Source organism: Chanos chanos, chromosome 13, assembly GCF_902362185.1.
Source record: "Chanos chanos chromosome 13, fChaCha1.1, whole genome shotgun sequence".
NCBI lineage: Eukaryota > Metazoa > Chordata > Actinopteri > Gonorynchiformes > Chanidae > Chanos > Chanos chanos.
This window is the reverse complement of record NC_044507.1, coordinates 21,417,044-21,433,065: the sequence shown is the minus strand read 5'-3', so window position 1 is coordinate 21,433,065 and position 16,022 is coordinate 21,417,044. Positions and strand designations below refer to the sequence as shown.

Below are 16,022 nucleotides of genomic sequence, written 5' to 3'. Positions count from 1 at the left end.
ATGAAGTCCAGAACTATGGGGTTTTCCAGGTTGCTACTCCTGGCGCTTCCAGCTTGCCTTGCCATTGTTGGCCTGTCGTACGCGGCAGAGAAGGTCCCCATACTGAACATTGCCGTGATCCTGGGACGAACGCGCTACATTTCCGACAGAGACATTCGGGCTCTGTGGAGCAAGGACGATCCCATTGACGTCAACGTGGTGACCCTCCTGGTGAACGAGACCGACCCCAAAAGCATAATCACCCATGTCTGTGATCTCATGTCTGGGACCAAAATCCACGGCGTGGTGTTCGGGGACGGCACCGACCAGGAAGCCATTGCACAGATTTTGGATTTTATCTCCTCCCAGACTTTGATACCCATTCTAGGCATCCACGGAGGTTCTTCTATGATCATGGCGGACAAGGTAAGCCTCCAGCACAACAAACGCCGCCCCAGCTCTGACACTTCCTTGCCTCTTAGCGGCCAATGACTCAAGGGAGGATCAAGTACACAAATCATTCTGTTCATAGGGTTATCTGTTTAATTCTTTTGCTGTAATACCTATGTCTAAATTCTAACTAGGAGGCTCATTGTTGCTTCTCAGGTTTAACCTGTGATAGTCTCACAGACTGTGTGTTATTTAGCCATTGGCACAGCCAACATTCTGCCTGTTGAACAGTAAGTTCTTGTGATGCAACTCGGCGTTTCCTTATGAAAGCCTTCAGCTGAGACTCGACTATTAATTAGATAAGCAACATGTTTGAGCTTTGATAGACCGACCTTATCTTCAGTGAAGACAATACGTTTCATTACACATTTCAGTGTCTGACATATCTTTTCTCAAAGCACAGCACGTTCAGTTCGTTTCACCTCCCTCCACTGGGCGCCAGCAAACAGCTTACCTTTATGTCATTTTGGTTTGGATCTTCTGAGACAGTTCTTCTTTCATGTCTTTGACATTAGTATCAGTGCACCTTTGAAAGAGGTTGACCGTCGGAAAAGCTCCTCTGGAGTGTGAGATGTTGCACATCAGTTGTCAAGCAGACAGCCGTGTTCGAGCCTAACTCTAGCTGCAAAGGCAGAGAGGGAATAATTTGCTGCTCTGTTGGCTCTGGCCTGCTCTTATTACCTGCAACTAGCTGCACACCTGGGTTGATTCTGACTGAAAAGGGAAAAAAAAAATTCCCTTCCATAAGCTGGGCCATTGCAAAGCAGCGTAGTCTTTTTTATAATCCGCTGTTTCGCATGAGTTCGTCCTGCTGCCGCTACAGAATATGTTTACTCGGCCAGCGCTCTGAACGTCCTGCTACATCACATGAATGAATAAAAAACATCTGACAAAAAATACACAGGGGAGTTACTTCAGCACTCAGATGAAGTCATTTCACAGCATCTAGTCTTCTCTGCCCTCTTTAATGAGGCAAATCTGGGCTCTTCTCCACTATCCATTGGCGTCTATATGTCTACTTTCGCTGAATTATGTATTATACGCTGGAATTATACACAATACATTATTAAGCAACTCAGCAAACTTATGTGAATGCATATGACAAGCAGCCTACTCTATCTCACATTGCTTTCCATATGCCATGACATGAAAGCATTTCCATCTCTGATGTTCACGTGTTGGCTTGATTTATCTATTGCAAAAATCAAACTTTTTTTTTTTTGGGGGGGGGGGGGGTGCAGGGGGGTGATTCTTCACATGGTCAGATTGTGTCTTCAGACAATGTGGAATTTTACCACACACCTTTTCACTTCACAACAAACACCAGCACTGTCCAGACGTCCAGTGACAAACTAAGTGTCGTAAGCTTTGGTATTGATCACTCTTTGGTGTGTGTGTAAAGGAGGATAAAACGCCATTGATCTGAGGCCCTTTTCTCTTTTTGTATGACCATACATGGCTAGCCCACTGAGAGGATAAATTACACAGACACGGTAATAAATGACCAGCTCCTCTGACAGGTTTCAGTTTATTTAGTGCCGATATAGAAAGCTCTGGCTTCATTAAATGTGCAGGTCATTGATGCGTGTCATGGCGTCCATTGTTTTATGCCTTCGCATGTGATGCTCTCCATGCGTGGACACGCGCTGTGGCAGTTCGTTTCTGAAGTCTGGAGTGACAGAGATATTGACATTGAGATTCTTTGCCTTGTAAATCTTCTGCGTGATGCGGCATGTTTACTGCTCATAGTTGCGGTATTGAAGTAAGCAGGTACAAAAACCGGACATGACAAACCGACGCGGAAGGTCATGCGGCTGCCGTAGGTTTAGCCATCCACCGGTTTTCCCATTTTTTGGTCTCCAGAGGAACACATATAATGCGCTTATCTTGTTTTACTGTCTGTCACATTTGGTGGGACGATTGATTCTGAAATAGCAGAGCTGTCAGAATATTTTCTAATTATGAGCTGATTGATGTATTTTGTTCTCCACTGTGCCCAGGCTGTTTATTTAGACTATGCTGTTATCAACGTCTTACACTGAAAAGGACTCATCATTTTTGTCTTACTCAGTCACTCTAAGCTGTGGTCCTGTAGTTATTATGATCTTTATATGATTATTTGCCTTCATCACCATGTAATGTTCTTAGGGAAGACGTTTTTCTAATGTACAGAACAAAGCAAATTCACCAGTGTTAAATTAACACTGAGAGTGTACATGTATGGGTCTACTTGGACTCAAGCTTACACTCTCAGAGTTAACACAACGCTGATGAGCTCGGTTTGTATAAAGCTGACAGCATTGAAATCCAGCCTTTTGTGTTCTGCTGTGATCTGTTGGGTTAAGATTGAATATGTTGTTGGTCAGTGTGATGTTTAAATCCTTCATGGACAAACCTTCCGCTATAGACTGAGAATTATTATTGGAAGGTAGGTACTATAAGTTTGCCACAGTGAGAATCAGAGTGTAATACAGTCCTAACAGGTTGGAAATGTCAGCCACAAACAGCCTAAACATGCTCTTCCACCTAAACTCTGAGGACAGTGGGAAAGGATTGTTCCATTGCTGCAGTGTGCTGCTTTGAGATATCTTTGACCTAATTACTGACTAACGGCTGAATATGATGCTTTGTGCATATGACAGGGCTCTGCTTACAGGATTCTGATTCTGCTGGCTCCCATAAACGCTAACTTTTATTGGGTGACTGTAATTCTTGCTCTCACACTAAAATAGTTTTGGATGCGTTGTCTCACTCGATTTTGGGTTACGGGTTATTATGAGGCAACCCAACCTCCGAGCTGTTCAACGGATAGAGAGGAGTTCGTGAAGAACCGGACAACAGTGTTGCTAGGTGACATGTATTTGTTGTGATCCTGATCAGAGCACAAAGTGAGACCACTCCGTTCTAGACCAATCTGTCAGTCTTTCAGAAGCAGTGGCAAATTCCAAACACATTTCATAGTCAGGTCTATGGAGGACAGAGAAATATCTCTTCCAAAATAGTTTTTCTTTTCTTTTTTTTCTTTTTTTTCTATCAAGATCTCAAAACCACTTAAGTTGTTTGTGTTTACTGCTGAGGGAGTCTGTGTATGAATGCTTGTACAATAAAGTGCTTTCTCGGACGAGAAGTGGCTCTTTAGCATTCGTGTGGCATCAGCTGTAGTTTGAAATAAAGGGGCTGGTCCCCTTGCTGAGCCTCTCTAAACATGAACAGGAGCAGTATGTATGGGCTTTGGGTGTTCTCGCTTAAACATGCTTAATGATTTAGCTCTACATTTCCTCTGACACTTGTTTTTTTTCCCTTTTCTTTTCTCTTTCAGTCTTTCGGTGCTCATTCTGTGGCGACTGACAAAAAAAAGGTCATGGCTACTGTATGTATAATGTCATGCAGAGCTGAATAATCGTTTGACCCCAGCCTTAAGCAACATTTGAAAATGGAGCTGTCGTCCCCCTCAGTATGCGGCTCTCAGATGTATCGTAGACATATAGTAGAATTTGCCTCCAGGCCCTCTGAGGTGATGGCTTTTTTTTTCAATGCCGGGAGTTTTTCCCTCCTCCGTGCAGTTGCCCCCAATACAGTCACCGGTAATATCATTCTTCACTATCGTTCTCCAATAATATTGATATTCTGGAAAAACAGAAATATGGAACTATGGGTTAACAGCAGTCAGCTTGACATCAGTCTCATCTCGGGAGTCTGTTTGATTGAACGGTCATTTCTTTATGCCGACAACTCCGAGTGAAAAATGTCAGGCAACTGTGCAACCTCCAGCCACATTAACTGAGATGATCTCAGTTCAGCCTGGGGCTTTCTCTAATGAGCCTTTGGTGACTTGAATGCTTATGGTTCTAGCAGGATCAGTCAACAAATAGGTTTGTCATTCAAGAGATTAATAAACAAGGGAAGAATAGCAATCTGCTCAGCATCAATGCAGTTATTAAATTACTCACAAGCTGATCTATGGACAAAATGTAATTAGCCTTGTTGCTACCTGTCTCTAAGCTGAGATCCCTATGTGGCGATCAGTAACTCCACAACTTGAAGGTATAAAGATATATGCGCGTCGACTTTTTACCATGGTGATCATGTGTTTTGATGAACATAAGAGGAACTAATGAAGTTGCCTTAGAGCAGTGTATTCTGACATAACAGCTCCATTTAGATTCCTCTTAGTTGCCTTTAGGAAGAGCGGGAGAGTTAGCATTTTCTCATTTCTTTCATTGTTGTCAATAATTATAGTGTTGTTTGCAAAAAGAAACAGCCTGTGGAGGCATTGTTCCCATCAAAGACAACTGAGGACATCCAAACAAAAAGAAAAAAAAAGAAAAAAAGAAAAGAAAAGAAAAGAAAAAAGAAGAAAAGAAAAAAGAAGAAGAGGAAAAAAAAAGCTAAAACAAACAAAAAAAAAAAAACAGCCAAACCCTCATAACCACAGTAGAGAGGATGAGGTAATTGTGGGTGCACGTGATATTGGTGTTGAATAGCGATTCAGAAGTGATTAGCATGCCCTGTCCCCCGGGCCACAAGCCAAATTCATCTCCAGCACTATCACAGCAGTGCCAGAGTTTGGGCAGAGATGTGCAAACCTTCCTCAAGATTACGCCCCGTACATCTGCCGCAGACCTCACAGGGATGTCGGCAAAGGCATTGCGTCCACTTAACTGTTCGCTAGCACAGCCCTCTCACGGTGTTCCGCCTCAGAGGAGCGAATGCTGGCTGTTTAGCATTGTTCTATCAGCACTACAGAGACACAGCCTCCAACACGGAGAGCTGCGTCGGGCTGCTTCAGATCCCAAACGCGCACCCGCAGAACAAGCCCCACGCTGCAGTATAGCGCTGACTTTATTATGATAATGCTGCTAGCATGCTGCGCACGCTCTCTCTCATTCTTTCTCTCTCTCTCCCCTTTTCTTTTAATGTTAGGATATGGGAGTGAATGTGAAAATTGTCAATTACCTGATTGCCTGTCCATTTCCGAAGCAAAAATGCTATTCACTGCTCACATTAGGGACGAGATGATGAAAAGGAGCAGTCTGGAGTGCATTTAGTTTCATTTGTTTCCTGTGAAATAGGTTTATTTACATCTGTTCTCTTCTTTTATTTTAATTAATTAATTTATTTTGATTCACTGCTGTGAACAGAATAATATTCATCCATCAAGTTCGAGAAACACACACACACACACACACACCTGCATGCGTCTTTCTCGTAAACAGCAAATCAAAATTGCGATCATTCCCGATCTTTCCATTTATACGTCTCTCAGGACAACTCCAGGGTTTATGCTGCAGACGTGTCACATGATGTGAATACTAGTGAAATCATGCAGCTTGTGTTCTAGGGTTCATAGTGTCTTTGCATTCAGAAGACAGTAGAGAGTTGTGGATTAACTGTATCTCTCCAGTCAAGCTTTTGAAAATCAAGACAGAACGTTTTGCTCTTTGTTGTTAACACAGGGACTAAAATAGATCATTAGAGACAAATACCTGTTAACGCAATCGAATGCACCACACTGGATCTTGGTGTAATGGAAAATGTGAATGGCCCAGTAACTTTTTGCAATTTATCCCAAAATATAGTATAGTATATGAGCTGTTATATGTAATTACATAGTAATGACATGTGTATGAACAGATTAAGTCAATCGGAGTCTCCCATCACCTCACAACTGTCAGGGCTAGTGAAACCAGAGGGACACTTTTAACTTGTAACACACACACACACACACACACACACACACACACACTCTCTCTTCTGTCCACCACAGACATGTCTGTCATGGTTTCATTGTGTAGTGCATTCCCTGCAGACACACAAAGGAGTGAGGACGTGGTGTGAAAACACAGCGTTTTTGGCCGTGTAAATCTGGGTTGGCATGAAGGCTTTAGCACATTTAGCTGGATACGCAGGGCTGTGGTACTGTGTGTGCCGCTCCGTGATCAGGAGGCTTGGACACCACTGCAGCAAAAAATGGGTCAGGGGCCTAGAAATGCTGCATTTTTTTTTTTGTTGTTGTTGGACCTCATCTCCTATTTGCTGCTTACTGAAGCTCTCTGCTAACCACTCAGTAGTGTCTCAGTAAGCTAACAGTGTGACTGCAGGCAGTAAAAGACTGTGAATGTAGTGAGAAGTATGGTAATTGTGAGACAGTTTGTCACTAAGGCCTTAAACACTGAAATGAATTTCCTAATGATGCCTCAGATCTTCTTATTTAAACTCGCGATATAAACTAGCAATATAAACTGAGCGACGTAGGGGTGAGACTGTTCACTGCTCATCTGTAATCTTCCCCACCTTGTGCTCTGAGATGAAAACAGTTTTAAACTAATATTAGAAATTAATTTAAAGCATGGCACACCAATTTAAATAGTTTATAGCAATTGGGCTCTTTTTAAAATTTATTTAAGTTTTTATTGTGATTTGATTGAAATATGAGGCAGCTAATTTTGGGCTGCAGAACACACATCTCTCGCTCTGGCTGGAATGGATTTAGTTTTAATGTGATTCTATTCTCCTGGGGATGTGCTGTGAAAAATACAATGCAAGGAATGTATTAGCAATTTAGGTTGAATTTACCATTCAGTTGTGTTTCATAAAGAATGCATTTTATTTCGTATAGAGTAGTACATACATTTTGTTTGGAAAGTGAACAAATTAATGTAGGCAAAACCATTTCAGATGAGGGCAGTGTGATTCCTCTGGAGTTACATGTGACAGACTTCAAGGTGTAATTCCCAAACGCTCGGACTGCAGCTGCCTAATTCTTTGATTGAAAAACAAATAGCAAAAAAAAGATGGCTCAGCTAGCCTGACTGGCTCAGATCACATTTGTGAAACTAAGTCTCCCTTGATTCATCCTCTCCTTCACCTTTCCTGGTTGTCAGAGATTCTGTCGCAGTCCACTAAACGTGAACAGGGAAATGGCTTTTCAACAGATAAGTTGTTGACCGTGTACGGAAGAGAAGCAATTTAACCCTAATTAGGTTGTTTTCTGTGAAGAGACTGGTCAATTGTAGGTTAATAAGAGCAGTCTACTAAGGTTAAACAGTGAATGTAATCTAGCCTGGCACTAGTCTTTGAGATGTTAGCTAGCTAGTGAGCATGAGAAAAATGCAGCAGCTGAGTTTTGATTTTGGATTTAAAACATTGCATGTCACACCTTTGCCTTCTGGTGACTTTTCCTTGTCAGTTCAACATTCAACACTTTCACCACATGCTTACCTTAAGTGCCAACACCCTCTCAGTCAGGCTGAGGGGATAGAACAGTGGGTCATCCTGACATATATCAGCATGGGAGAGGAGAGGAGAGGAGAGGAGAGGAGAGGAGAGGGAGAGGGAGAGGAGAGGAGAGGAGAGGAGAGGAGAGGAGAGGAGAGGGAGAGGAAAGGAGAGGAGAGGAGAGCCTCGGATGAGACAGAGTTAGAAAGAGTTGGGGACAGAGGATGGAAAGAGAGAACAAGAGGAAAAGGGAGCACATTCTACACCAAAAGATTTTTTTATTGACAAAAATATACAACTCATCAAAAGAAAGATGTGGTGACTCACATTCCTGTGTGTGTGTGTGTGTGTGTGTGTGTGTGTGTGTGTGTGTGTGTGTGTGTGAACGATATTTCTGTGAGGTTGAGTCTGAGGGGAGACAAAAATAGCCAGAGAGAGACTTTTTGACTTTCTGGAAGGTGAGAGAGTTTAACCTGGAGCAGGTCACTGCGAGGTGTTTGGAACATTCTAGCATATTAATGTTGATTGTTACGTGCGTCAGCCTAATGGATTTTACCGCTAACAAGAAAAGTCCCTCACTAGGGTTTTTGTCCATGCCAATGCACTAACTCCCCAGTGTGCTGAAGTGGAGTGAGTGCCTTTGTTTCTCTCACTCGCTCACATGTAGAGATCTCAGCTGGGTAAATCTATAGTGAAATGACCCATTGTTTGTTTGTCATAACAGAGGGAGAGAGAGAGAGAGAGACCACAATAATAAACAGACTACCACAAATAACCATAATACTGTTGCCAAGCTAGCTACCCTGACAGACAGGAAGTCAGAACGGATTCAGGGGGTACAGCTTTTCTGAAAGAATGAAGAATGAAAAAGAAGAAAAAGAAGATTGCATTGTTCTGGATTTTAAGAGAAATATATATAGTTTTTTGTTTTTTTGTTTTTTAAATTGCATTGCGTGCTGACAGTCTTTTTAGATTTTTTTTTTTTTGGCCTGTTGTCTTCTAGAGAGAAATTCAATTGTTTGTTGTTTGCAGTCTATGAGTTTACTTTCTCACAATAGTTTTAATTTCCTTATACTATCAGAGAAAGGACAAGAGGAGGCCCACATAGCTGTTTTCTTGGCGGCTTGTTTACAGTTTTCACCGTTGTCGGGAGAAGGCAATGTATTTGCTGAATGCTGAGTTGCTTTTATGTGATTGCAACAAAATAAATAAATAAATGAATAAAAATAAAATAAAATAAAATGTCAGAGCTTCAGGAGCTTGTCTCATTCTAAAACCCAAAAATGAAAGATGTAGCGCGCTGTAGCGGTTACGCGATGAACACAATTACATCAGAACACACTCCTGTGTGTTGTCGCAGTTCCATGTTGTGTGCTGTGGACTGTGTTTAAAGACAGAAAATGGAAGAGCAGGCATGAATTAAATATCTCTCCTTTCTGTGCTCTGTGCATGCACGTTCACTCATCGGGAGCCCAGCTTTGTTATGCATGAGAACTCCACAGACAATAAATACAAGGAGATATTAATTGTTCAGAAAGGCAAGATGTACTACGGTAAAAAAAAAAAAAAAAAAAAGCACGCCCCCCCCAAGTTGCAGGGAAGAACAGCGTTCACTTCTCAAAGTGTTTTTTTTTTGTTTTTTTTTAAAATGTATTTATTGGTGCAGAACTAAGAGTGACAGCGTTCTTTGACAGCAGACTCTTCCTCTCTGTGCCAGGATGCAATCATTACACTTTTAGCAGAATCCGAAGAGGTGCATGCAGACAATTTTTGTCTTTTTTCTTTTTCTTTTCTTTTCTCTTCTTTTCTTTTCTTTTTTTTTTGCAGTGCACCACACTGGTGACTGACTGACAAAACACGTACTTTCACAGAAAGATTCCCTACTTCCTCTCTCTAATCCCAAAAGTGCTTGTTACAGTTGTGGTTAATTCATGTGTAGGATAGCATTAGTGTCACCATATTGCAGTGACTTTTTATCATCTCACAGACCTCTCTAAAATGCAGGAATTTTAATTAAGTCGATAATGCAAAGCTTTTAATGGTGCCCTGCATTAATGCTACGTAGAGAGAAACCGGCAGCCGTAGCGCAGCGCTGAACAATGTGCTACAGAAGCTACAGTTCCAAGCTACTTCAATGAAAAGGCCCTGACACATCCAAGGTGACTCTTTCAAACCAAATTAAATGGAAGTGGAATGATTATGGAACGAAAACTATTATTTAACCTGGCCACCTCCTCATTAAGTCCATTCAGCGCTGCGACAAAGCCCCAAGAAGTCCTTGAGCCCGCAAAGTGTTCAGTGGTCTACCAGATTCCTCATTTGGCTTTCTCATCCTCCAGTATGTATGACCCTTTTCTTTTTCTTTTAAATAGCTACATGCCTGAAGAGTAAACTCATTTTTGTTCTACTTCCTCTCGTATCCCTGCTTCTCTGACTCGTCGACAAGTTGTAAAAATAGGTGCAAAGGTGGAGAAGATAAATGAGGGAAGGCGGGGAGCTTTTCGGGGTCAGCTTTGACAAATGAGGCAGTGGACTCTGGAGCTCCGGAGAGTTCTGCAGTTAGGTCACTCATCTCAGGAGGCTGAGCCCAGCGCAATTCAGTTATACTCAGTTATGCTATGGCTGCCTCAGAAAAGAAAACAACAACAACAACAACAACAACAACAATTGTGCTGGTGCATGGGTACAGGATAAACATACTCATGTATGACATGTCTCCATGGTGATGTATGACAATGTGAGATGAAACACCTCAGAAATTGCCTGGACTCAGGGAGGGAGAGAGAGAGAGAGAGAGAGAGAAAGAGAAGCGAGCGCTGTTCTATTGTTGATGGTATTGTTTTCGTGGAAGGTAACAAAAGCACTGCACCAAAAACATGAGCAAATATTGTAACAAAGCTCACAGTGCAAAAACATCAGACATATTAACAACATTAATGATTTAAAAATGATTTTTCCTCTCTCTCTGAGATTCTTGAGCTGCTTCTCTACGTGATGGTTATAATCTGGAATATTAATATTATTAATGATTTCTTTCTTTAGCTCTGTGGAAACTGCTTTGTGAAAATGGTTGTTGAGAGGCGTGCTTTTCAGGCAGAGCAGAATTGAACTGAATGAAATGTGCACGGCTTTAGACACCGTGACTGACAGGCCTCACATGTTTTCCTCAGTCCGTGTCTCTGAGACATGGATTTCTGCTCTTATGCTATATGCACATAGAGTGCTCAAGGTTTGAGGGTTACTTTAAGAGGATGTAGCTTTGTGATATTGATCGTTCTTTGTCTTTGCTGGAAGATTGAACACATTCAGTATTGCAGCGGTTTGGGCCCTCCCCCTACACATCATTTTTTGATCCACGGCGCCCCCTACGTTACATTCTTGCTTTTCTCTCTCGGCACCTTATATTCATGCCATTTTTTACTACTTTTACTACGTCTAGCATAACAGTATGGTAGGCCCCACAATAAGTATTTTTATCATTATAATTAGTATTGCTATTGTTATTATTATTATAAGATGATGATGGTGACTGCAGCATTCAAATGAATTGGTTTTGCCGCGGCACCCACTTTGAGACACCCTGCAGTACTGTATCGTCTATAGAGCTGAGAGACTGGAGTGAACCCAACAGTGAAACATTTACACTGGTTCCCACAGTGTCTCTCACACTGGTTCCCACAGTAGTTCTAGCCACAGTAACATGGATTCCACAGTGTGCCAGGAGATCAAACCCAGTGCCATGCTATTTCTAACCACAGAGGACACAGAATCATCACAAACGAGACAAACTGATTTCGCAGAGGTTTCCCCATTGAGGATTAAGACTAGCACTGGATGAAATTTAAATGGGGGAAAAAAACCCCATCTTTATTCAGAAATCACATTGATCCACACCATTAACCCAAAAAGTGGGATACCAGCTGAGGAAGCCCCAGTAACATTGTTAAGCTGCACTTTAATGCAGTTTTTGATTGTCAAATTTATATTTGATTTTGATTTTCTTTCCTAGTTCAGCAGATTCCCCAGTTCCTCTGGGGTTATTATATCTTACTCAGGTTTACAGTCCAGAGGGAGATTTAAACATTGTCCAAGTCATTCCAGTTTATTAGCTGAGGATATCTGATCAGCTAACCAGACAATCACGCGTCTAAAGCTGATTTACCCTGCGATAAAGTATTATGTAGGAGGCTTGCCACTCTGTTTCAGGTGATTAAAACGGAGCACTGCATTGACTTTGGAGATCAGATACGGGGCATCTGTGAGGGTGGTCAGAGAAAGAGGCGATGGATGACCCCAGTTGAAGAGGGGGTGTTGACAAATCCGCAGAAGTCTGGGACATTCTCAGAAACAAACAGCCAACCTGTCACCCTGCCGCTGGCCGATGTCCAAGCTCTGTAGAGGACTTACACACGGGGTCAAACCCAATTACATTCACAGGAGGCTTCTGTTATAGGAGCGCTGCTTGCTTTCAAACACATTTTAAGTGCACTTTTAGTGCAGTGTTGAGGAAGACACTATTTTATCTCTCACTGGTATGTTTACATCTGGATTTAGCTTTGAGTTCAGAGGAGATATAGAGGAGTTGAAGCTTTGCCGTATTTTTTTTTTTTTAATGGAGTGAAATGGTAGTGATTATTGCAGGTGATGGTATGTGTATTATTCATCTGTTTGAAACATGGATTTTACCCAAAGGGCAGGAGCCTAACTGGAGATCACTGAGCGCTGTGGAGAAACGTCGCGCCCAGGGGACCTCTCTCTGATTTCACCCCCCGCCTGTGCTATTAGCTAGCTCCCACACGGCTTTGATCTCCGTCCAGCTCCCCCCGGAGCCACGAGAAGGGGAGGACAAGGAGAAAAAAGACTTGTCTGTGAGGTCACCGCGGCTCCTTAATTGCTACGTACTGATAGTGTTTTCATTTGAGCTCCGTAATGGACGGCTACTCACAACTTTTGCCCCCAGGCCAGCCGGTGTGCCGGCCAATGACGAGGCTTCTTTTTCAGGGATGAAACAAACTCATTAGCCGCTAGCCTAATGCGGCTACCGAGAAGGCCTAAGCAAAGCATGCTCAAAACGCCATTCCAATATAAAATCATGATGATGTCTTACACACAATGTTATCAATGCATGCAAGGATTAAATTATACTCCTTGTTGGTATTTCATGTTATTCAGATGGAAATACGATGGCTGTGCAAACATAATGGACTAAAATTTGCCTTTCGCTGACATTGCAGCAAATCCGTCGTAGGCAGTCACGGAGCACAATACTGACATTCTCATCCAACATGTCTCCACTACTGTGCTCCTGCTCTGGTGGCTGCTCCTCACTGAACGTTCTTCAGTTGCACTCCTATATCTGATCTCCTCCCGTCTTGTGCGGCTGACAGAGGCTTGGAGCTGAGCTCACGGTGATGCTGGTGATTCAGAGAGAGCTGGAGGAGGGGTGTGCCCAGGGTGGGAGTGTGTGGTGATGACATAATGGCAAAGCTTATTCTTGCCCTGCGCTTAACCCTGTCATCATGGATCTGAATGAGACGCGAGTGTAAGAGTAACATCAGCTTACCCACCCAACTTCTCTTCTCTTCTCTTCTCTTCTCTTCTCTTCTCTTCTCTTCTCTTCTCTTCTCTTCTCTTCAGTGTGGCATAACACTGCTCTCCACTGTGAATACCAGCTTTGTCTCTGTCTTTGCTGTCAGGTATTTCTCCCTCCTCCTCTGCCAGCGTGTCTAGTATCTCCCCAGGGTACCCTGCTATCCTTCTGAACACACATCATTCTTATCTCTTTATCGAACTCATGAGCTCGCTTCAATTCCTTGCTCTCTCTCTCTCTTTGCGCCCGGTGCCTCCGGTCTGTCAGTCACCCCGTGTGTCCTGTGAGATTCAGGCCTCTTTGATCAGACCAGGTCCATCCATCAGCAGCTGCCATGGCAGCCCATAGAGTCTACTAGAGAGGTTAAAGGTTGTCCCAGTGCAGCTGATTCAGACACAGGCCTCGGGTATAAACCTCCTATTCTAACACAGACTGCTGTTGCTGAGTGCATGTGTGGTGACTCACAGGTGTGAAAATCTCTAACCTAAACTGAAGCAGACCCCGGTTGTACTTGTTTGAACCATCGTGCTGAGGTGAACTCGAACGCAGGCCCACACCGGCTCTCTGAATCTCTTACAAAGTGGAATACAAAGAGGCCTAAAAGAGATTAGAGATTATCTACTTCAACAGTACGAGTCAATATGAGATTATCTCCAAGTGCCCTATTTACAGAAGAGCAATGTAAATCAAATGATTGGATATCATTTTCTTCGAGAATTGATGTGAAGCAGGGAGAACAAACACATTGCGTTATTAATATATGCTGATAATTTGGTTGAAACTGAGGCTTAAACCTGGGTTCTTTTTTTTGTTGTTGTTTTTTTGGGACTTGGTAAAAGATTGTGTATGTGTCTGTGGAGCTCAGACTGTTTAATAAACTGATTTCAAAGAGGCTGCCGGGCTCTACACTCAGAATAAAATGGGAAATTGATATTGCTTTTCTCCAGAGATTTCATTTGTCCAAGCATAAACAATAGTTTGAGTAATGGAAGAGCCCAGCGTAAGTTTTCACCTCAGAAAATCCTCACCTGCTCTCAGACGCCCCGGCAATAAAATAAAGACACAGCAGACGCCGGAACAGAGCTTGAATTTGACTGTTATTTCTGACTGCAGGAAAGGACAAAGGGCGAAAGGGGCTAGCCGGGCGTCGGCTCTTTGTCCCTCTGGCTGCCACAGCTGGAGCGATAGATTTAGAGAGATGGACTCAGACGACGCCTGGAGGAGAGGCCCTGTGGTTGAGGAGCGAGTGGGTTAATATGACTGATGAGATGAAGCAGCTGTGTTGTTAATCCGTGGGCCTGGTACCGGGCCTGGAGACATGGAGAGAAGTGAAGAGGAGTGTGGCAGTGGCTGGCGAACACTGAGAGGTGTGGAGAGTAATATACAGTACACCCCGGACTCTGTATCACACCACAGCACATCCACCATCCACAGCCTGCAGCTCTGTTTCATACACAACCAGCACTGAATGCCTCTTTATTAACCTCAGACAAGGGTAAAGGCATCCCTGGGTAACTATTCAGCAGACACACACACACACACACACACACACACACACATGCTCACATTCACTCACACACACCAGCACACAGACACACACAAGCATACAGAACCACATGCATATACACATTCACTCACACACACACACACACACACACACACACACACACACACACACACACACTCACATTCACTCACACACACCAGCACACAGACACACATATATACATACATTCACTCACACACACGCATGCACGCACCTACTTGAAGAGCCACAGTATCTGCTGAGAGAGGAGAGTGAGAAGCTGAAGGTAAAGTCAAGGTTTCTCCTCCACTTTAACTCTGTTTGCCATGGTCACCGTGACCTGCCGGCCGGGCAAAAACACGGTCAAGTCATCAAGCCGCATTCAGCCCGTTTTTAAATTTTTTATTTCTCCTTTTCCCCGGCCTTGCGGTGCCGTATCGATCCAGTACGCCGCATTCTCGTGTGTCTTCACGCCGCTGAAAGAATTTGATCGTTTTTTGATCAGCCAGTCATTGTCTGGAGATCCCAACAACCCTGATCAGAGAAGTCATTACTCGATAGCACTGGTCCCTCTCCTCAGCCACCTCACTGGCCACGGGCCACGTATGCTAAGCAGTACGCGACAGCAGAATGAGCTTTTGCCCTGTACTCTCTGTCTGCCTCCCTACGAGGATCCGTCGGACGTCATTCTGAAAGCTTGCCCCTTACAATGCCCAACCCACAGAACCTTTCTCTGTCTTTTATACAGTCACCTGTGTTCTGTGTCAGTCATCTGAACGCGTTTTTGTTTGAGTGCCAACGCTTTGGGTGTGAGCAGCTGCCTCTGATCCTCAGACGTGAGAGAGACATCTTAGGAGAGCAGCCGTCAATCATCCCTCTCCCCTCTGCTCTGTCACGGCGTTACCACGACCTGCTTAGTTGTCTTCTGTACGTCCCTGCAGCAGCTGGGACAGCGTTCCTTCATTACAAGGGGGTTTGGCTTGGCTCCAGAAGATTGTAGAATCGAGTGCGGAGAGGAGCGATGTTGAGCGTGTTTCTCACAAACGCCGGCTTGGGAGTCAGGAGTCGGCCTTTGTTTGGAGACAGAAGTTTCGCTCAAAACGCATAGAGCAAAGTGAGGCAGTGAAGGACGTTTTGTCAGCTCTTGCTTCCATGAAACAGAAAAGAAAAAAAAAATGTGTCAGCCCCGTGAGATACATACCTGGTGCCCTTTTTTTGAAAAGCACCAAGGACATGCAGCCAACAAAAACGTTAAATAAA

At 43.4% G+C, this 16,022-nt stretch overlaps 1 protein-coding gene across 1 annotated transcript in view; it reads left to right on the top strand.

The window, feature by feature from the left end:
• The window catches only part of grin2aa (glutamate receptor, ionotropic, N-methyl D-aspartate 2A, a), a 97,309-nt gene continuing 81,287 nt past the window's right edge, over positions 1-16,022 (top strand). Inside the window, exon 1 of the mRNA XM_030790030.1 lies at positions 1-405. Coding sequence (XP_030645890.1) covers positions 1-405 — 405 coding nt within the window. The remainder of the gene's footprint in view (positions 406-16,022) is intronic.